General features: G+C 40.6%; 1 protein-coding gene across 1 annotated transcript in view; it reads left to right on the top strand.

Annotated features, from left to right (window-relative positions):
• The window catches only part of LOC120540473 (nuclear pore membrane glycoprotein 210-like), a 319549-nt gene extending 307328 nt beyond the window's left edge, over nucleotides 1–12221 (top strand). The window contains exons 38-40 of the mRNA XM_039771311.1: nucleotides 9124–9234; nucleotides 9332–9406; nucleotides 12112–12221. Of these exons, the coding sequence (XP_039627245.1) occupies nucleotides 9124–9234; nucleotides 9332–9406; nucleotides 12112–12203 (278 nt within the window). The 3' untranslated portion in view covers nucleotides 12204–12221. The remainder of the gene's footprint in view (nucleotides 1–9123; nucleotides 9235–9331; nucleotides 9407–12111) is intronic.
• The last annotated feature ends 12202 nt before the right edge of the window (nucleotides 12222–24423 follow it).

The following is a 24423-nucleotide window of genomic DNA, read 5'->3' as shown; positions in this document are numbered from 1 at the left end:
TCAGCCTCACTAGAAACCAAGAGTGTGGGAGCTACCTACAACCACATGCTCATTTAGGAAGTGGTCCCCTGAGGCAGAGCAGGCTCTGAGAGACTGTTTTGGAACTACGGACTGGGATATCCTGCAGGGGTCACATAGTGAGAACATTGAGGAGGTTGTTGACTGCACTACTGACTACATCAACTTCTGTATGGACATTGTAGCTACATCAACTTCTGTATGGACATTGTAGTTCCAGTAAGAACAGTACGCTGCTATGCTAACAACAAGCCATGGATTACAAGTGACATCAAGGGCCTTTTGAACCAGAAGAAAAGGGCTTTTAAAGGCGATGATCAGCATGAGCTCAAGCGTGTGCAGAAGGAACTCCGAGTCAAGCTCAGGGCGGCAAAGGAGCAGTACAGGAAATAGCTGTAACAGAAGCTGCAGAATAACAGCATGAAGGAAGTATGGGATGGGATGAAAATCATCACTGGCTGCAGCACGAAGCAGGGTGCCACCATCGAGAGAGACGTGGAGAGAGCAAACCAAATTAACAACTTCTTTAACAGGTTTGACCACCCTAACCCACTCACCTTGGAGTACTGCACCCTCCACCCATCCTTCTGCTGATACCAGCATAGGAGAGACATCCCTACCCACAATTACAGCAGCCCAGATGAGCAGAGAGCTGAGGAGACTTCGTGCCTGCAAAGCAGTGGGTCCAGATGGAGTATCGCCACGACTGCAGAAGGCCTGTGTGCTGGAGCTGAGGAGTCCTCTACAGCGCATCTTCAGCCTGAGCCTTTAACAGGGGAGAGTACCAAGGCTTTGGAAAACATCTTGCATCACCCCAGTCCCAAAGGTATCACGTCTTAGTGAGCTAAATGACTTCCGGCCTGTCACCCTGACGTCACATATGATGAAGATCATGGAGCGGCTGCTGCTTTACCACCTGAGGCCACAGGTCCGCCACTCCCTCGACCATCTCCAGTTTGGATACCAGGAGAAGGTGGGAGCGGAGGATGCCATCATCTATATGCTACACCGATCCCTCTCCCACTTGGACAGAGGCAGTGGTGCTGTAAAAATTATGTTTCTGGACTTTTCTAGCGCCTTCAATACAATCCAACCTCTGCTCCTTAGGGACAAGCTGACAGAGATGGGAGTTGATTCATACCTGGTGGCATGGATCGTGGATTGTCTTACAGACAGACCTCAGTATGTAAGTCTCAGGAACTACAGCTCTGACATTGTGGTCAGCAACACAGGAGCACCGCAGGGGACTGTACTTTCTCCGGTCCTGTTCAGCCTATATACATCGGACTTCCAATACAACTTGGAGTCCTGCCACGTGCAAAAGTTTGGAGTGGGCAGGAGGAGGAGTATAGGAGCCTAATCAAGGACTTTGTTAAATGGTGTGACTCAAACCACTTACACCTGAACTCCAGCAAAACCAAGGAGCTGGTGGTGGATTTTAGGAGACCCAGGCCCCTCCTGGACCCCGTGATTATCAGAGGCAACTCTGCGCAGAGGGTACAAACCTATAAATACCTGGGAGTGCAGCTGGATGATAAATTGGACTGGATTGCCAATACTGATGCTCTGTGCAAGAGAGGACAGAGCCGACTATACTTCCTTAGAAGACGGCTGTGGCGAGTGCCCTCTTCTATGCGGTGGTGTGCTGGGGAGGCAGCATAAAGAAGAAAGACGCCTCACGCCTGGACAAACTGGTGAGAAAGGCAGGCTGTATTGTAGGCATGGATCTGGACAGTTTGACATCCGTGGCAGTGCGACGGGCGCTTAGCAGCCTCCTGTCAATCATGGAGAATCCACTGCATCCACAGAACAGTATCATCTCCAGACAGAGGAGTAGCTTCAGCGACAGACTGCTGTCACTGTCCTGCGCCACTGACAGTCTGAGGAGATCGTTCCTCCCCCACACTATGCAATTCTTCAATTCCACCCGTTGGGGGAACGTTAACATTATACAAAGTTATTGTCCATTTTACCTGCATTTTTATCACTCTTTAATATTGTTTTTTATCAGTATGCTGCTGATGGAGTATGTGAATTTCCCCTTGGGATTAATAAAGTATATCTATCTATCTATCTATCTATCTATCTATCTATCTATCTATCTATCTATCTATCTGTCTGTCTGTCTGTCTGTCTGTCTGTCTGCCTGTCTGTCTGTCTGTCTGTCTGTCTAATTTTCCCTGTGCTTAAAACTCATAAAACAAAGTGTTTACAGCGAGCGGTTCGTAAGGGTCTAGCGCGAACTCTTACAATGTTAGTTTTCTCTGTTGTTCAAGGTTTTCTCAGTGTTATTCAATGTTTTTACATTTTGTTTACTATTACACTTTGCATTCTATGGTATAATTAACTATTTCTATGCTTAAAAAAATATATACTTACATACAGTTCATACGGTCTGGAACGGATTAATTGCATTTACATACAATCTAATTTTATTATGTTCGGGTCGTGACCAAATCCAGTCATGTCCAGACTTTTGGAACGAATTACGGTCATGACCAGAGGTACCACTGTACACTTCTTCTCCACTCCTCAGGCATCCTCTCACTTTCCAATATTGCATTAAACAATCTGGTTACAAACTTCACTGCCATCTCTCCTAAAAACCTCCATGCTTCCACAGGTATATCATCTGGACTAACAGCCCTCCCATTCTTCATCTTCTTCATAGCTGTCCTTACTTCTTTCTTGGTAATCCATTATACTTCCTGATTCACTATCTCGAAATCATCCAACCTTCTATCTCTCTCATTTCCTTCATCAGCCTCTCAAAGTGCTCTTTCCATCTGCTCAACACACTCTCCTCACTTATGAGAACATTTCCATCTTTTATCACCCTAACATGCTGCACATCTTTCCCAGTTTGGTCCCTTTGACTCTACTTCATTTATCGCTGGCACCATCATTTTGTCAGCAGTTGCTATTGCATTGCTAAGGAAATCATTTGGAAATGATGGTATAAAGCTCATGCTGAGCACTTCCTCATCATTCGAGTTTACAAGGTGAAGACAAAGAGTTTAATACATTTTCATAGTGTTCCTAGTGTGAGATGAAGAGACAAGAGAACATCTGGGGCAGCCACACATTTAATTCGATATCCTGGCTGCAAAAGTAAATGATTCATAGTTGAGTCAAGGCTACAAGACAAGAGTCCAAAACAGAACTGCCTTCCAGGGAAAAGGTGTGAGGCTTTATAGGAAGTTTGGGGGAAGTGATGTCGTCCTTGGGGCCGGGGCCGGAAGTGATGTCGTTCTCGGGCCCAGAACCAGAAGTGGTGTTGTCCTCGGGCCCAGGACCGGAACTGATGTGTCCCGAGTCGAGGCGGTGGCTCCTGGTGGGATTTACCGCGAAAGGCCTGCAGGGAACTTAGAAAGAGCGACAGTCCACCCCGCCCCCCTGGGCAGATGTATTATCATTCATCTCTAAGCCCTTCAGCTGCCTCCTATGCACACATGTGTGACACTAGTAAATGAACTTTGTGCAAAAATATTTTTAACTACGATGTAGGGTTCTGATTTTTGGCACAAATCTTTGCCTGTTTTCTGGTCACATTTTATGTTCTCACGTCTTAATTTAATTTTTCCTGCCTCTGTCATTCTGGCAGAATATCCTGAGTAGGACTAACATCCTTGTGGTCAGTTCTTGCTTGTCACCTTATACTTCAGGGATTGCTACTAGCCTTCTACAGCCCTATGTCTTGAAGAAGAAGGTTAATTTAATGGATAAAAGGATAACAATATATTTGGATTTAATAATTCCCCACTGTCAAAGGTTTGTGGTCCTAGAACTGGCCTCCTCTGCCATCTAAGGATACAAATACTGTATAAGTTTGACAAGCATCATTTTTATGTCACATCACCAGAGGTTGGAAAAAGCCTTTAAATCTGCCTTCAACGGCCACTTTCAATCAGAAAAGAAGAAACAAACTGATGCTCAAAATTTACAGGGCATGTTAAATGTAAAACAATCAGATGAAGACCAGACATGTCTATGCAAAGCAGTCCAGTAGTGATTTCAAAAAGGAGAAAAAAATGTGATCTGATCCACCCCTCCAGTTATCTCTGTCAACACTAGCCGGTCTGGTCAAGTGGTTAGTCTGGTCAAGCTGTCACAGATCATATGATGGGAATTGTTTTAATGTAACGTGTAATGCCCCTTGCTGTTTTCTTATCATTCTGTGTCACAATGTCATTCAAAAATTATGAAATAAATCAAATCTTTACCACATGAGTAACAGCAGTTTGTTGCACTGCCATATCAATGGGTAAATGTGGATTTTTTTAACTGCATACTTCCCTTTGTCTAGCATATTTATTTTTAAAGAATATGAATTTGCTCATGGTGATTTTATAAGTTTGCAAATGTGTAAGAAGGAGTTTAAGAGGAGAAAGATTTTCCAGTAGAGGATTGACCAGAATGGATTATTATTGGCCTTCAACCCATGTTTGGTGAGACAAGGAGTAACATATAGTTACTAGCAGTGGCATTGCAATCAATTGTGGGCAGTTTGTGTGTTTTCCAAATGCTTAATTGCCACGTCAGAAGAAGAGGATAGTTATGATTCTTTAGGTGAGCTAATTTCAGTTTTGGTATAGTACTGTTAATTTATTCTTTTCTCCATTAATCACATTTTACAGTAATCTGGGTTGCAACATGCAAAATCCATTTGCTTTCTTGATTTTAAGGAACGGCACTCAAACAGAAGAGTGGATCACCAGATATGCAGCTCAGACTGACAGCCTTCATGGTGAATTTAAATTTTACCTTTGGGTGTTTAGGGGCTGCGAGAGAGATTTTGGAATTTTTTTCATCTCCTTTTGCTGTTAATGTAGACAATGTTCCAGAAATCTTGCAGCTGGAAGTATTTGAACCCTAGTAGAATAGTGAACTTAAAAATAAGTTTAAAAAACCTGCTGTGCTTGACTTCTACAAACTGAACGTATTCAGGATTTGTTTCCAAGGCTTTGAAAGCATGCTGTATGCAGGGTATCATTATTTGGTAGCACGTAAAATTGCATGCAGGCTTTCTCACAAATCAAAAGGACTAAATTCAAGAACAGTGCAACTGCAAAGCATCTCAGCTGATATCAACGATTTGTGCAGAATTAAGCATTTTAATGTTCATGACTAGAAACAAAGATGTACCAAATCACTTTACTCTAAAGTTACTCTTTTCTTGGAGTTGGAGCATTGCTCTTAATAACTTTTAATAAAATGATATAAGGAAATAATTTCTTGGAGCAACTATTTTAACAAGGTAACCAATTTCATTAACTTTTGCTAGATTGCATGGGTACATAGACCCTCCTACATTATATTTGGCCCACTGTATGACTTATTATTAACAATTTGGCCTGGGAACAAAAATGTTTGCCCACCCCTGTCCTTAAGGGTGAGTGGTATGGCCAAAAATGTATATCACAGTAAAAAATTATCACAGTTATAATATATGTCAAGGTGTATAGTCGTGGCCAAAAGTTTTGATTTTCACACAGTTTGCTGCTGGGGTGATTTGCAACACTGCAAATTTTAACTCTTTACATAAGTTTAATGCTATTGTCAATAAAAGCCTTTGAAACTTATGAAATGCTTGTAATTATACTCCAGTATACCACAGAAACATCTGACAAAATTATCTAAAAACAATGAAGCAACAAATGCTGTGAAAACCAATACTTGTGTAATTCTCAAAACTTTTGGCCACAACTGTAATTTACATGCTTATACTTTTCAGACTGAATGCCGTTTGGGTGTTTCTGTTGGCTCAATTTCATTTGTTTAAACAGTGTAGAGCTTTTGTGATTTTTTTTCATAAGGACAATTTTAATCAACTAAATTAGTTCCAATATATCTATTGTGCAAAATAAAATAAGAACTGAACATGAAATTAATGAACATAAATTGCACAAGCCTGACAGACAGACAGACAGATAGATAGATAGATAGATAGATAGATAGATAGATAGATAGATAGATAGATAGATAGATAGATAGATTAGATAGATAGATAGATAGATAGATAGATAGATAGATAGATAGATAGATAGAAATCTAGGAAAATGTACATCTCCAGCAACTGAATACTACCTCATCTGAGGCTATCAAACAAAGCTCAAAAATTCACCCTACTAAAGAAAGGTTTCACACTTGTCACACTACTGAAATTAAATGATCGCAAGTGCATTCTTTTCAGTTTTCAAAATCCTTGTTCTACGGAAACAGATTTTGGTGAACATTTTTTTTGGAAAGAGACATCCTAATTTGTACCAAATAAAACATCATCGACAAATAAAACATCATCGATTCCATTGCTTTCTAACTTTGAAGATATTTTACATGCTTTAGCCATGAATATTGAAATGCTATATCCATTGCTAAAGCATGTAAAAATAACGCTTACTGTTGCCTATTTGTAAATTTGTTTATACGAATCGTTTTCACCTACTTTTATAAAAACTATATGGTGTTCAGTTTTCCCTTGTTTCCCTAAGCATGTGCTTATTTTACTTAATGGTTAAGGCAGTGCTGCCTTATTAATATCATCATAGATGTGGAAAGTATCTTCATGAGGAAATTAAATCACATCACAAATTTATTTTGTGTCGGCAGCACAGAATAACTGTTATTGGTTTCGTAGTACAGTACTTTATTTTCCTAATTTTTTCCATCTCTGCATCATTTTTATTTGCTTAGTCATTTAACGTTTGTAAAGGCATACATGAGCATTATGCAGAAAGCATATAAATTGAACTGACCCCTTAATATAAAGAAGTTTTTAGTTTTAACAAAAAAAAATGCAATGTTGTGTCACTACATCATACAGCAAACAAAATATAATGTTACAACCTGAGTTGTTGTGGAGGAAGGACTCACACAAAGACACAATCAGCTGTTTAATAGACCTTAAAATAACCGCTTATTGTCTCTTTAAGAAAGGATCCTGTTTAATTCCTCCTTTTAGCCTTGGAAGATGCTCTTCCTATTCCTGTTCCTCTTCAAGGATGGCTGTACTTATGAACCCTCTTGCTGCACTAGCCGCCTTCTTTCTTTTTGGACAGTCCAAGCTGTCATGCTGTTCATCACACCTCCTTTTATGTTACTTCAGCACGCACAGCTACAATACTACAAAATGCAGATTGTAACAAAACAAAAACAAATGGACCCATACTGCAATTTTATTCTGTTGTCCAAGATTTTACTTACAGTATGTATTTTCTGCAATACATATGTGTTTATATAAATTCATTTGCTTAAACAATCACTTTATCAGTTTAGGACATGTAGGCTATAAGCTTCTTAATTGCATGTGAACTTTCAAATTTAGCTATAGGAAGGAAGCCTGTGTGGACTTTCATCTCCACAGTTGTACCAGGATATGCTGAGCTGTGCAAGAAGGACACGTGACATAGGAGGCGATGTGATGTCCTTAACCATGATGAAAATGTGACACGGTGTCTCCTTACTACTGGTGTACTGTGCACCCCTACCTGCCCTAAATGTTTATTTTCTCCAGCACTCTCTCAGCTGGAGTATTTGTTTTCCTCTTCTCCCTGGCCTTCAGATCATAACATCATTACTTTTACAAAATAACCATCGGAGACTTAAAGCGGTGCATAGTTAATGATATTTTAAGTTAAACTCAATGCAACTGGAGTCTTCCAGTTAAATTTGTTTGAACTGTCTATTGTTAATTTATCTGTGCATAATTTAATTGTTTTCACTTTATTGTAAAGCACTTTGAGCTACACTTTTGTATGACAATGCTAGGCCGGCCAAGTACTTGAAACTTTTAAAATGAAAATATTTGTTACAATTTTTAAAGGTAGTATATAAATTAGATGCTTGATATTTAAGTAATACTTGCATTTTATACTTAAGTCTCAGTTTGTATTGTTATTTAATAATGTTATAATAATAATGATAATAATAATAATGAATTTTGCATTACAATAATAATATTCCTTTTTTTTACATTAAATTTACATTTATATAGTGCTCTTCTCACTTCTCAAAGAACTCATCCACACATGAAAAAGAATATGCTTGCAGCACTGACCAAAGTACCACCTTAGGCCAGGGGTCCTCAATCACGGTCCTGGAGAGCCGCAGTGGCTGCAGGTTTTTGCTCCAACCCAGTTGCTTAATAAAAAGCACTTATTGCTAAAGTAACACTTCTGCTTCACTTTAGTGATTTTGAGCCCTTATTGCTTAATTTTGTCTTAAACAGCTATTTTAATTGCTCCTTATTATCAATAACATGCAAATGACAAGAGAGAGCAGCATTTCTCCATTTAGCTTATTTACATTTACACCTGTGTGTATTTATCTGCACTATTGGGTTTAATTAAATAATAAAAGTGAAGGACTGAGAATCACTCGTCCATTTTAGCCTTCAAATCATTTGCATGATAGAAAGGGAAAGAAAATCTAGGATATGAGAATGACCTGACATAGCAGAGTTAATTTAATTTCATAGCTTGTTAGTGCTTTATTGGCAAGAATTGCTTTCTAATTAAGCAACCAGGTCAGAACAAAAACCTGCAGCCACTGCGGCTCTCCAGGACCGTGATTGAGGACCCCTGCCTTAGGCCATTACTTTGTTCCCTCACCCCACGCACTGGTCCTGTGGCATTATATACTATATAAATAAATGCAGCTGTTGATGAACAACAGTCAGTGGGCTCACAAATAATCTTGAGCCCAATTGGTATTTTTTGTAACATGTGTGGCTTTCAATGGGGTGACTTTAATGCTTCAGAAGGACTTAGAAACTGAATGGTAAAGGCAAACGTGATGTGAATATTGCTTTGACAAAGCAAACATTCCTTCTCACTCTGAAGATAATCTAGAAAGTGACTCCTAAAGATGCTACCACCCTGTATCTGCACAGACTTTATCATACACTTTTAAAATTCTATGTTTTGTTAACAGTAATGCAACTTGAGTTCTAAGTTGTGGGTCAGAGAAAATCTGGAACATTTGAAATGAATGAAACTACTTTGAGATACTGGGAACAACTGTAAAACTCTTGCCTTCTGCAATAAGCCTATTGTGAGATTTTTTAACATTTCTGTGTTTTCTTTTTCTCACTAGCTGGGACACCAGTGGCAGGGTCCTGGGAGAGAGGAGGGCTCCTGCAGCAGTTCATCGACTCATATCACATAATGTTTTTCACGTTCTTTGCACTTCTTGCAGGAACTGCCATAGTAATTATTGGTAAGCACTTCTCACAGCTTATGTTATACTGGTCTCCTGAGTAAAGGCCTTTGTCTAAAGTTCTGCCCTGATGTTGCTTCTTCTGTTCTTATTTCAGCTTTCCACACCATATTTTCACCAAATGATCAAGTGTATCATCCACCATTTATGCAGACAACACCATCCCAGCCAGGTACAAGTTTTCTTTGGCTGATACAAAGCAATGTATATTTAATGGAATATAACTGCCTGAAGGTGTATGTGACTTATTAAAAGTTAAAAATTACACACATGAAAAGATATTTTAACTTGTTTGTGGGTGCAGCAGTGTTTCCAGTTTCAGACTGCCATTAACATTACTTACTCTCTTACATTACTTTAATCCTCCATATTATGGTCATTTGGTTGGTACATTAATTCATTACAATTTTACTTGTATTTCTGTTTGTTACTAAGGGAACAAGTATGAACAAAACGTCCAGGATGCTGGTTATGTAACTAAGACACTAAGAGTCACAGTTATTATTGGTTTTATGCCTTGCAGTTAGGAGACTCGGGTTCGCTTCCTGGGTCCTCCCTGCGTGAAGTTTGCATGTTCTCCCGTGTCTGTGTGGGTTTCCTCCCACAGTCCAAAGACATGCAGGTCAGGTGAATTGGTGATCCTAAATTGTCTGTAGTGTGTGCTTGGTGTGTGGGTGTATGCCCTGCAGTGGGCTGGCACCCTGCCCAGGGTTTGTTTTCTGCCTTGCACCCTGTGTTGGCTGGGATTGGCTCCAGCAGACCCCCGTGACCCTGTAGTTAGGGTATAGCGGGTTGGATAGGGGAGGGATAAATTGTCAGCCTTTATTGTACTAAAGTTGCTATGGTACACTTAAAAAAATTGTGCAGAATTTTGATGCTCCCCCATTTTACAGTTATATGAAAAAGTTGGGAACCCCTCTAAATTCTTTGGATTCTTTGGTTTATCATTGGCTGAGCTTTCAAAGTAGCAACTTCCTATTAATATATGACATGCCTTATGGAAACAGTAGTATTTCAGCAGTGACATTAAGTTTATTGGATTAACAGAAAATATGCAATATGCATCATAACAAAATTAGACAGGTGCGTAAATTTGGGCACCCCAACAGAGATATTGCATTAATACTTAGTTGAGCCTCCTTTTTTCAAATATAACAGCCTCTAGACGCCTCCTATAGCCTTTGATGAGTGTCTGGATTCTGGATGGAGGTATTTTTGACCATTCTTCCATACAAAATCTCTCCAGTTCCGTTAAATTTGATGGGTGCCGATCATGGACAGCCTGCTTCAAATCATCCCATAGATTTTTGATGATATTCAAGTCAGGGGACTGTGATGGGCGTTTCAGAACATTGTACTTCTCCCTCTGCATGAATGCCTTTGTAGATTTCGAACTGTGTTTTGGGTCATTGTCTTGCTGGAATATCTAACCCCTGCGTAACTTTGTCTTTGTGACTGATGCTTGAACATTATCCTGAAGAATTTGTTGATATTGGGTTGAATTCATCCGACCCTTGACTTTAACAAGGGCCCCAGTCCCTGAACTAGCCACACAGCCCCACAGCACCAGAGTATGATGGAACCTCCACCAAATTTGACAGTAGGTAGCAGGTCTTTTTCTTGGAATGCAGTGTTCTTTAGCCATATAAAGTGCTTTTTGTTATGACCAAATAACTCAATTTTTGTCTCATCAGTCCAAAGCACTTTGTTCCAAAATGAATCTGGCTTGTCTAAATGAGCATTTGCATACAACAAGCGACTCTGTTTGTGGCGTGAGTGCAGAAAGGGCTTTTTTCTCATCACCCAGCCATACAGATGTTCTTTGTGAAATTGCGCTGAATTGTAAAACAATGTACAGATACATCATCTGCAGCAAGATGTTCTTGCATGTCTTTGGAGGTGATCTGTGGGTTGTCTGTAACCATTCTCACAATCCTGTGCACATGCCGCTCCTGTATTTTTCTTGACCTGCCAAACCAGGGTTTAACAGCAACTGTGCCTGTGGCCTCCCATTTCCTGACTTATATTTCCTACAGTTGAAACTGACAGTTTAAACCTCTGAGATAGCTCTTTGTAGCCTTCAATCAGCAACAATAATTAAGTGTGCTATAGCATTTAAATTTCAACTGTTATTAACGAAACCTTCCCAACAGAATTATACTACCAGCACCAGCCTGCATCATTGACAAAAGCCAGAATGGATCAATGAATGCATGCTGTTTGAACAAATTCTTACCCTAGAATCTACAACAGAAAGTAACAACTGACAAAACAGTTTTATTATTTTCAGTCATCCAGTTTTTGTGGTCATGTGTCCACTATTGCCTTATCATGCTGTTTACAGATGACTAGAAAGCCCTATGGTTTACCCATCCACTTGTTGTCCATGCAGAAGTGTCCTTCTGCACAATACTGTTCATGAGAGCTGTTACTTGAAGTGTCATGGCCTTTGTTTTCAGATTGAGTAAGTCTGGACATTTCAGATTTACTTGGTGTATTTTCCCCACAGAACTGCTGCTCACTGAATTTTGTGTTTACCTCACCATTCTCTGTAAACCCTTAAGACACTATAGTCAATAAAAATGCAAGAAGGGCAGTGGCTTGAATAAGCATATCTGGCATAAACAATCACAATCTAGTCAAAATAGCTTAAATCGTGCATCTTACCAATTCTCACCGTTTGGTCCAACAAAAAGTAAGTGTTTTGACCAAGTCTGCATGTTAAAAATATGAAGTGGGAGTTTAGACAAACAGGCTTTTTGCGTTGGGTAGCATCTGTGCATAAGAAAGAGTCCACCAATTATTTTTTCATGTAGGATAACAAGTTTTGCATACTGTGCAAAATGCTTACTAACAGTTTTTGCTTCTTCTTTTCAGGTTACAGTTCATCAACCTTGAACCTCTTTAGGAGTAACATTCCTCCAAATGTAAGAAGAAATCCACCACCATGGCTCTTTAGTACTGACTAAATGTCAGTGCCCATATTTAAATACAAGAGGGCTAGGTTATATGACATTGAATAAAAAAGTGCCTTTAAAGCAAGATGAGGTCCAAAGGTTCACTATTCATTATTTAAAATATTTGTAAAGCAAAATATTACATTGTTTTCTATTAATAAACAACTGTTACATTTTTTTTTTCATTTAATAAACAACTGTTTAAATTACATGCATTTGACTATATTTAAATCTCATTATTTACCACCTCTACAACATCAGATTGCATTATCCATCCATCCATTATTTTAAACAGTTTACTTCCCGTTCCTCAAAGTTGCAGGGAAAACTTTAGGGGCTGATGGCAGAATTGGCACTCCGGCCACTGTCACACTGTTCTTGCCACTCCATTTGAACTACTGTGGTGCTGAGGTGTCACCCATTGCATGGCTACACTCAGGCTGCGGCAACACGCTGTATCAGTGCCTGCTTCCAACCTCTCTCTTCCTCCATTTCAGGGTCATGGATAGCTAAAGCCTACTCCAGCAGCATAATACACATGGCAGGAACCAAACCAAGACAAAATATTCTTTCATGGCTGGTCATACTCCCTCATCCTGGGTCACTTTAAAGATGCCGTTTAACTTTACATACATAACTTTGTAACACAGAAGAAAACTGGATTATCCAGGAAAACAGAAGCAGGCACAGAGAAATTTTACAAACTTCATACAGACAGTGAAAGAGCAATTAACTCAGGTGTCTGATGCACCTCTTCACTGCAATATTGTCTTAACTTCTATTAAGGGTACCTTCATCTTTATATATAATACGCTAGTGTCTGTCTGTTTGTCTGTCCAGGAATTTAAATCACCTGTAGTTCTTAAACCGTCTGACCTATTGACCTGAAATTTGCTACACATATACTATGTGACGTCTACTATTCGCTTTTGGGGTGATGATTGACCTCCAAGGTTATTCTTCTTTTTGTTTTTATTTTTTCTATAGAATCAACTCTCAGCAGCGGCCAGCAGAGTGGCCGTGCGGTGCATGTGTATGGGCGCCGTTCTTATCCCTACCACCTTCGCCATCACTTCCTCTACCTCTTCGTATCTTAAATCATTCTTGAGGCAGACTGAAGACTTAAGTGCCAGCTTAAGTGAAAAATAAAGAAAATGTACTAAGTAATTGCAACGTAAACACTGACTTAATCAGTTTTAACATGAAAAGATGCCAACGAAAGAAGAGAAGAAGTGGGCCACTAGGGTGGAGAAAAGAGCTGCTCAGGAAGCAGTAAGCGCATCAACCACTGAGCAAAGAAATGCTAAACGTGCAGAGAAAGAGGATGAAAACTATGAATGCTCAAGTCAAGTGTATTCACTGCACATTATCATGCAGTCTGCCATTATTGGTATAAATATATAAAAAATATAGACTGAGAACGTAAATTTTGTGGGAATATGGAATTTACTGTAGTAATATAAACTACACATTATTAAAATAATTTCTGAAAAATTTGCATAGGCATTTTACAGCATAATACATGTTTAGACATATTTTATGCTGGATCTGTGCATTTTATCAATACACTTTAACTCACAAAATTACTTGAACATGTTTTAATTTTCAACTTTGCTGATAATAGTGCTTCATAAAATAAACATTAGCTGGCTACATTATTAGGTTTATTCGCTTGTTAGTGCTGTACCTCAGTATTTGTATAGCATTCAGAAATGGTCGGGAGGTTTAGTGTTCATCCCAAATCCCAACATTAAAATGGACGACACGCTTGATCCCTTGTGGACTGATTGTTGGTGCCAGATGTGATTCTAGCATCTCAGAAACACTAGTCCTTGTAGGATTTTCTTGCAGTATGTTTTGCAGAACTTACAGGAAATGGTGAGATAAACAAAACAACAGTGGCATGTAGAAGGGCATGTGTGAATGGGAAACGTGTTGGGCCTTAAAGCAAAAGGTCTATAGCAGCAGCAAAAGACTTTGTCAGGTCCCATTCCTGTCAGCTAAGAATAGCAGGGTGAGGCCACAGTGGGAAGGTAAACACCAAACCCAAATGAGTGAAAAGAACTGGATCCACATTACAGTTCACATATTGATCCAGCAGATCGACAGAGGACACCATCACCTTGTTTCCTCATACAGTAGTGGCCAACCTGGACAACAAGAGAGGGAACTGTGTGCAAATTTAACACAATAAACCCCTCTAGGTTTTTCACCAAGCTCGGGGACCTGTGGCTGAGCACTTCATTGCACTGCTGGATTTTTAACTTCCTGACAGGCGAATCCCAGGTGACTAGAGTGAGTGGCCACACCTGATCATCCCTAACTCACAATACAAGTGCTCTACAGGGTTATGTTCTGAGTCCAATGTTGTACACCCTGTACACGTAGGACTGCATAGCTGGACAAAACACTAACATCATTGTCATATTTCCTGATGACAAGTAACAATTAGCAGTATTAATGGCACTCAGAGAGAGTGGACAGTTTCAGATAATTCAGTGTCCACGTCATGGAGGATATGACTTGGTCCAAACACACTTGACACCTTGGTGAACCAGGCACGGCAATGTCTGTACCACCTTGGATGCCTCTGGGATTTCAGGCTGCCCTCCCAGATACTAAGGAACGTCTTCTATATTTCTACCATAAAAAGTATTCTGATAGGAAGTATCACCACCTGGTTTGGGAACAGCATGCAGCAGGACCATATGTCTCTGCAGAGAGTGACGAGGACAGCTGAACACATCAGAGTGTGCACTCACTCACCTCCAGGACATCTACACTAAGCGATGTCAAACCAGGGTAAAGAAAATTATCTGTGACCCCAGCCATCCCAACAACTGCCTCGTTGCAGTGCTGCGGTCGGGTAAATGCTATCGCTGCCAAAAGTCCAGTTCAGAGAGGCTGTGGAGGAGCTTTTTCCCATAGTCCATTCACATGGTAAATAAGGAGGGTCTAGAAATACACAATGCCCACTTGTTAACTCTCTCACATTCAGTTATTTAAGTCATCTATTTAGTTACATTTTTATTACATAATTGTACTAGGGCTAGGGTGTTGTACCATGTTAGCCATTATGAATGTACAGGGTGGTCCAGATCTAATTATGCAGATCCAGATCGTCTGGATGACTTTGAATTATGCAGGGATGATTACAGTTCGGTGCGAAGACGATTCTTCATGTTGTCAGTTCGCACATTTCACGATGGTCCGGGATTTTTTGGGTGATTTTCTATGTAATAAACTTGAGTTATAGCGTAATGAAAATTGCATAACTAGATCTGGACAACCCTATAGTGAGAAGTCAAGCAAAATGACAGCATTTATTGGCTAACTAAAAAGATTACAATATGCAAGCTTTCGAGGCAACTCAGGCCCCTTCTTCAGGCAAGATGTAATAAACTCTTATTACATAATTATAATTAGCAATAATTTATATTCATCTCATGGCACAGTCACAGGAGTTGAGCAGCTAAGCACTTCACTGCATATGTATGTATAATTTGTATAGTTTAATATAATTAAACAGTATATAACAAATAAAACTTGATTTGAAGATGTGAAAAACTTTGGCTAGTCTGACAAACCTATCTTTCTGATGTATATGGTAGAACTAGAATTCGTTGTAAAGAGTATGGATCCATTGTGTTTTATGTCAAATGCCCAGGTCGGTTGTGGCAGTGCAGAGGTATGGCTAATATTTTAAAACACACATTAGGCCTCTGTGAAATAGAAAAATACAGATACCGAAGTATGAGATTGGAAAATTGGAATTAATGATCAGAACTGAAGTGCGTGCTAAGCAAAATGTGTAGTGCAAGTGCAACTTCCTGTTTTTTCTTTACAGACAAAAAACACAAGTGACCAACTGATGAACTTTAAAAATAACTGATGAACTTTAAAAATGTTGATCCAAAAAAATTGTTGTAAAGATGTAATGTCTCAAAATTCTTGTGCAACTAAAGTCATAAGACAAAGCTTTGCTCTATAAAAGATTTAGGACACCGACTTCTCGGGGCAGATGAAGGGCAGGTGTCCTAGGACTGTGCTTCTCTGTCATTCTTACCTTTGCCTGGTGTGTATTAATAAAAGATTTTTTACTAACTTTAATTATATCTCTCTGTCTTCAGTCACGAGAAACGACACTAGAGAAAAAGTGTCCACACCTCTTAATACAAACTGAGTGTCACTTGAATGCTACTGTATATTTAAGCATTGTGCTTCTCCATTAATTTCCCTGTTTCAAATGCATACTTGTGGCAGGGCAACACCCCATTGTACAAAGAACACATCATTTCAAGCTGCTTCCACAAAAAAGACAGTGACCACACTTTACTTAAATAAATATCAACCCAATACAGTGTCTTGAGATGTGTTGGATGGGGGCATGAATGTGAGGCCAAAACATCTGCAAGAGTTATCACATATAAGGAATCTTTAAGCATCATGAAAGAAAAAGGGATACTTACAGGATTTTGGATAAATATGGCTACAAAACAGCCAACCAGTATGCAATGGTTGCTCCTGCCTGCACTTTATTTAATGACTATCACAGAAATATAAAGATGCCCAAAAAGTACACGTTTTGTGACATATAATTGTATAGATAAACATGTAAAAGGCAATTCATATACGTCTTCATGAATTTGGACTTGGCCAGTCTGAACTCTGTTTTACTGATTTTATTTTTTTACATAATATATGCTTTAGGTATAAATTACTAATTAGCCTAAGAGATGTTTAACTTGGACACAATTATATAAACATAGAGACTGCAGCTGTACCACATGACCGACGGGCACAGCCCATATGTTGCATGTAAGTTGTCACATGGCATAAGATAAATGGCAGTGTTGTCTGGATGGGGCAACTGACAGGCCTCTCGATATTATTAACTAAAGTGGATTAATGACAGTAGAGAAAACTACAATGCCTATAGCAGGCATATTGCGGCAGGACTCAAATTTCTTTTGATTGCTTTTAGAGGCCTTGATCACTGTGCATGATATAGATTGAAGTGCCTCAGGTAAAGCCTAAACCACATGTTTCACTCAAGACACTTAATAATACATGGTGCTGGCACTGACATATATATATATATATATATATATATATATATATATATATATATATATCCATCCATTCTGTAACCCGCTGAATCCGAATACAGGGTCACGGGGGTCTGCTGGAGCCAATCCCAGCCAACACAGGGCACAAGGCAGGAACCAATCCTGGGCAGGTTGCCAACCTACATATATATATATATATATATATATATACACACACACACACACACATACACATATATATACAGTGCCTACGGAAAGTATTCACAGTTCATCACTTTTTCCACATTTTGTTATGTTACAGCCTTATTCCGAAATGGATTAAATTCATTTTTTTCCTCAGAATTCTACACACAACACCCCATAATGACAACATGAAAACAGTTTACTTGTGGTTTTTGCAAATTTAATAAAAATAAAAAAACTGAGAAATCACATGTACATACAGTAAGTATTCACAGCCTTTCCTGAATACTCTGTCAATGCACCTTTGGCAGCAATTACAGCCTCAAGTCTTTTTAAATATGATGCCACAAGCTTGGCACACCTATCCTTGGCCAGTTTCGCCCATTCCTCTTTGCAGCACCTCTCAAGCTCCATCAGGTTGAATGGGAAACATTGGTGCACAGCCATTTTAAGATCTCTCCAGAAATGTTCAATCGGATTCAAGTCTGGGCTCTGGCAGGGCCACTCAAGGACATTCACAGAGTTGTCCTGAAGCCACTCCTTTGATATCTTGGCTGTGTGCTTAGGGTCGTTGTCCTGCTGAAAGAAGAACTGTCGCCCCAGTCTGAGGTCAAGAGCGCTCTGGAGCAGATTTTCATCCAGGATGTCTCTGTACATTGCTGCAGTCATCTTTCCCTTTATCCTGACTAGTCTCCCAGTTCCTGCTGCTGAAAAACATCCCCACAGCATGATGCTGCCACCACCATGCTTCACTGTAGGGATGGTATTGGACTGGTGATGAGTGGTGCCTGGTTTCCTCCAAACGTGACACCTGGCATTCACACCAAAGAGTTCAATCTTTATCTTATCAGACCAGAGAATTTGGTTTCTCATGGTCTGAGAGTCCTTCAGGTGCCTTTTGTCAAACTCCAGGCAGGCTGCCGTGTGCCTTTTACTAAGGAGTAGCTTCCGTCTGGCCACTCTACCATACAGGCCTGATTGGAGGATTGCTGCAGAGATGGTTGTCCTTCTGGAAGGTTCTCCTCTCTCCATAGAGGACCTCTGGAGCTCTGACAGAGTGACCGTCAGGTTCTTGGTCACTTCCCTGACTAAGGCCCTTCTTCCCCGATCGCTCAGTTTAGATGGCCGGCCAGCTCTAGGAAGAGTCCTGGTGGTTTCGAACTTCTTCCACTTATGGATGATGGAGGCCACTGTGCTCATTGGGACCTTCAAAGCAGCAGAAATTTTTCTGTAACCTTCCCCAGATTTGTGCCTCGAGACAATCCTGTCTCAGAGGTCTACAGACAATTCCTTTGACTTCATGATTGGTTTGTGCTCTGCCATGAACTGTCAACTGTGGGACCTTATATAGACAGGTGTGTGCCTTTCCAAATCATATCCAATCAACTGAATTTACCACAGGTGGACTCAAATGAAGCTGCAGAAACATCTCAGGATGCACCTGAGCTCAATTTGGAGCTTCATGGCAAAGGCTGTGAATACTTATGTACATGTGCTTTCTCAATTTTTATTTTTAATAAATTTGCAAAAACCTCAAGTAAACTTTTTTCACGTTGTCATTATGGGGTGTTGTGTGTAGAATTCTGAGGAAAAAAATGAATTTAATCCATTTTGGAATAAGGCTGTAACATAACAAAATGTGGAAAAAGTGATGCGCTGTGAATAGTTTCCGGATGCACTGTATACACACATATATATACATATATATATATACACATACACACACATATATATATATATATACATATATATATATATATATATATATATACACACACACACACATATATATATATATATATATATATATATATATATATATATATATATATATATATATATATATATACTGCTCAAAAGAATTAAAGGAACACTTTTAATCAGAGAATAGCATAAAGTCAATGAAACTTATGGGATATTAATCTGGTCAGTTAAGTAGCAGAGGGGGTTGTTAATCAGTTTCAGCTGCTGTGGTGTTAATGAAATTAACAACAGATGCACTAGAGGGGCAACAGTGAGATGACCCCCAAAACAGGAATGGTTTAACAGGTGGAGGCCACTGACATTTTTCCCTCCTCATCTTTTCTGACTGTTTCTTCACTAGTTTTGCATTTGGCTACAGTCAGTGTCACTACTGGTAGCATGAGGCGATACCTGGACCCTACAGAGGTTGCACAGTTACTCCAACTTCTCCAGGATGGCACATCAATACGTGTCATTGCCAGAAGGTTTGCTGTGTCTCCTGCACAGTCTCAAGGGCATGGAGGAGATTCTAGGAGACAAGCAGTTACTCTAGGAGAGCTGGAGAGGGCCATAGAAGGTCCATAACCCATCAGCAGGACCAGTATCTGCTCCTTTGGGCAAGGAGGAACAGGATGAGCACTGCCAGAGCCCTACAAAATGACCTCCAGTAGGCCACTGGTGTGAATGTCTCTGACCAAACAACCAGAAAGACTTCATGACGGTCACCCAAGGGCCCCATGTCCTCTAATGGGCCCTGAGCTCACTGCCCAGCAGCATGCAGCTCGATTGGCATTCGCCATAGAATACCAGAATTGGCAGATGCACCACTGGTGCCCTGTGCTTTTTACAGATGAGAGCAGGTTCACCCTGAGCATGTGACAGAAGTGAAAGGGTCTGGAGAAGCCATGGAGAACATTATGCTGCCTGTAACATCATTCAGCATGAGCAGTTTGGTGGTGGGTTAATGATTGTCTGGGGAGGCATATCCATGGAGGGTCACACAGACCGCTACAGGCTTGACAAAGGCACCTTGGCTGCCATTAGGTATCAGGATGAAATCCTTGGACTCATTGTCAGACCCTATGCTGGTACAGTGGCTCCTGGTGCACGACAATTCCTGGCCTCATGTGGTGAGAGTATGCAGGCAGTTCCTGGAGGATGAAGGAATTGATACCATTGACTGGCCACCACACTTTCCTGACCTAAATCCAATAGAACACCTCTGGGACATTATGTTTTGGTCCATCCAATGCCAACAGGTTGCACCTCAGACTGTCCAGGAGCTCAGTGATGCCCTGGTCCAGATCTGGGAGGAGATCCCCCACAACACCATCTGTCATCTCATTAGAAGCATGCACCGATGTTGTCAGGCATGTATACAAGAACACAGGGGCCATACAAAGTGCTGCGTACAATTTTGAGTTGCTGCAATTAAATTTTGGCAAAATGGACTAGCCTGCCACATCATTTTTTCACTCTGATTTTTGGGGTGTCTTTGAATTCAGGGCTCTGTAGGTTGATCATTTTCATTTCCATCAAACGATGTGGCATCCTTTTGTTCCTAACACATTACCCAGTCTATATCAGTATAGATATCCAGGAGGATTTCTTTTTCCCATTGAGATCTGATGTGTTTTCAAAGTGTTCCTTTAATTTTTTCGAGCAGTTTTATATATATATATATTGTCAGGGATGCCAGGGGCGACGACCCAGCCGGGATGCCGTGAAGGACCGGATAAGGGCCTGCGCCCACCTGGGATCATGTGGGGGATGCTACCCTGGTTGCTTTGGGGGCCACGGGTTGAGGGCTTGGAAGCCCAACCCTGTAGGGGCCCGTGGTCACCGCCAGGGGGCACCCCGATGCATTTGGAGCCCTGGACCTCAGCACTTCTGCCACACCAGGAAGTGCCGGGGGGAAGAGAAGCAGGGACACCCGGAGTGCTTCCGGGAGTACAGCTGGCACTTCCGCCACACTGGGGCGTGTCAGTGGGTGATTGCCGGGGAGCACCTGGAGCACATCCGGGTGTGGATAAAAGGAGCCGCCTCCCTTCATTCGAGGCTGGAGTCGAGTGGAAGCAGGACGAAGCAGAAGAGAGTGTGGTGGCGGCCCGAAGAAGAAGGCATTGTGTGGCCAGGTCTTTGTGGGGGTTTGTGTGCACTTGTAAATATTGTAAATAGTAATTGTAAATAAACGTGTGGTGGTGGAAAAACAGCACGTCTGCCTGTCTGTGCCCGGTAACGTTCACAATATATATATATATATATATATATATATATATATATATATATATATATATATATATATTGTGTACGCTGGCCCCGGCACAGACAGACGGACATCATATTTTGCTCCCAACACACTGTTTATTTACACTATTTACAATCAATGTCAAAGTCACGTGCACTCACAACACCCCAGCGCCTCTGGCACTGAATCCCCCAAAGTCCAGGGCCCACAGTCTCTGTGCCTTTGTTCCTGGCCGCCTCCTGTCCTCTCTCCAGCTCCGTCAATACTGCCTCCCAATTTCCACCAATGACTGGAGGGAGGCGGCCCCTTTTATGGGAACCCGGATGGGCTCCAGCTGCTTCCCAGCACTTAGTCCTGGCCACACCCCTGTGTGGCGGAAGTGCCGGCTGCGCACCCGGAAGCCGTCCGTGTATCCCCTTTCGTCTTCCCCCCGGCACTTCCTGGTATCAATAGGCACTGGGCGCCGCCTGGCGGTGGCCACGGGTCCCTACAGGGCTGGGCTTCCAAGCCCCCTACCCGAGGCCTCCTGCATAACCAGGACGGACGCCCTCTCTCGGTCTGGAGGAGGCACACGCCCTCCTCCGGTCTTCAAGCGCCCCGGCCGGGCTCCATCCCGGCCAAAGACCACATCGGGTAAACCGGCATCGGGGCGCCGCTGGGCCGTGACCACGGGTCCCTACAGGGCTGGGCTTCCAAGCCCTGTACCCGTGGTCCCCAATATAACCAGGACGGACGCCCCCTCGCGGTCTGGAGGAGGCACAAGCCCTCCTCTCCTCCTCCTGGCGTTTCGGGCGTTTATATATATATATATATATATATACACATACACACACACATATATACATATACATATATAAATATATATTTATATATATATATATATAATAATAAACACACACATACACATATATATATATATACATACACATATATATGTGTATATTGTAAAAGAACACACAAGAGGCAGGATAAATGTTTGGGGATCCACCCCAGGTACTTGAACTTTTGCAGAAGTTTAAACGCGCAAGAAACACTAAGCAAGTAGGCTCGAAGGACTGAGCCTTAACAATACTGATTCAATATGAGAACGGTGTCGAATTTATAATGGGTAGAGAGGAAGATGCGGGTCTCCTGAGCTGCAACTCAATGATAGGGCGGGACTGGGGGTAGATATCTGATATCTGCATTACAAGTTTTTTGGATATGTTGTCCCCTCAGAGGGTATCAGTCTATATGCTGAAAGGCAAATGCCTGATTTGTGCAGACAATGCTTGGCATGTTGGGCAACTCTGGACTTGATATTAATGGGGCATGTTGTTAAACTGATTACTGCCTTCATTCTGCTGAATTAGAAATTCCTACCAGTATGCATGTTCCCTCCCTGGCAAAGTCAGCAACATGAGTGAAATAGTATCAATAAATCTTTAAATGCAACCTAACCCATAACATTTTTAATCTCAAATAATGCAACTAGGTGTTACAAAGGTATCAAGGCCTGTTCGAGCAGCATCAGGAACAACTCATGAACCAACACATGTAGTGCCAATTTAGGACCACCACAAAAAATACCATGCATATTTCTGGGATGTGGGAAGAAAATCAGACTCCTGCTCACACAAGAAGAACTGAGTCTGGGATTTCAAATCAAGATGATGGCTCTATGAAGAGGCAACGCTAACTTCTGCACCACCATCTTGTAAATGTAGAGCACCAGTTCTATCCGATAGCAGCCATAATCCTTTTAAATCCAATTGTCTTTAAGATCTTTTTATATTTTATCAGTTCACCATATTTCCTGTTGTTTACATTTTGAAGCTATAAAATATCAAAAGTGTAACCTACAATATGGGTCTGCTACTATTGTTTTACTGCCCAGATTCATTCTAGCAGTCTGCTCATAAACTAAGTTGAAAGCCAATTGTGTCCTGCTTCATTTCACTGCCTACTAGTATGAAAGAAGAGTCTAAAGAAGACATGATGGAGTAGTGCTAGATAGAGGGTTTTAGCAATAACAAAAAAAAATATTTGAAGTGAAATTGCATGTGATGTCCAATTAGGATTATTTAGAACAATTTGAAAATTAACCTTATAGATATAATACTAGTAACAAATATACTTACACAGAGTATGGTACTGACATTGGTTTTGCACATTTAACAGAAAAGGTGATCTTTCCCATAAAAAAAAATACTTTGCGACAAAACACTTCTGGGTGTAATAGTATTGAGACAGCTATTTATTACCTTTTTAGTTCAACTTCATTGTTAATTTGCAGCTGATCAAAAAAACAAAAACAGGTAATCTTGACAAAAGAATAAGTAAAAATTAGGCAAAAATGTGAAAAATGACTTGGGCGTGTTCTCCATCACGCACAACTCTGCATTGAAATGAACAGATTTGGAAAATAAATAAAACTGACATTATTAAAAGTTTCTAAGCTAACAGCTGACAGTCAAATCTAAACTCATCTCATTAAGTGAGAAATTCTATTAATAGACAACAGGAAACTGGATGAAAAAAAAAAACCTGCACCAACTGTAGAACCTTGAAACAGGATTACCAAGATTCTTACATTGGAGTCGGGCTCCTCCTGCACAGGCACATTTTCACTACAACCAATTTGTGTTTTAAAAGGCCTTCTGTCTTTAGTAAAAAAAAAGTCCTTACCAAGCAGGTATCATTATTATTTCTATTAAGAAATGTTTGTAGGAGTTTGTTCACAGTTTACAGGAATACAACAGGTTTCTGTGCTTTTATTTAAAGAAATTAGCAGTATGTCTGTCTTTACATTTTGTTTACAATGTTTACATTTTCATCGTTTCCATTTAGACAGTAAAGCTTTACTTTACTCATAACCCCACAGGAGAATACAACACAATTCAAACTCCCGTTTCGAAGTCTTCGGTTTTTTTGTGCATTTTTCTGTTTTTCATCTTGTTGTCTAATAATATCCATCCATCCATTATCCAGCCCGCTATATCCTAACTAC

This window comes from Polypterus senegalus, chromosome 12, assembly GCF_016835505.1.
Source record: "Polypterus senegalus isolate Bchr_013 chromosome 12, ASM1683550v1, whole genome shotgun sequence".
NCBI classification, from domain to species: domain Eukaryota; kingdom Metazoa; phylum Chordata; class Cladistia; order Polypteriformes; family Polypteridae; genus Polypterus; species Polypterus senegalus.
Note: the sequence above shows the minus strand (reverse complement) of the source record. Positions and strands in the feature narration are given on the sequence as shown.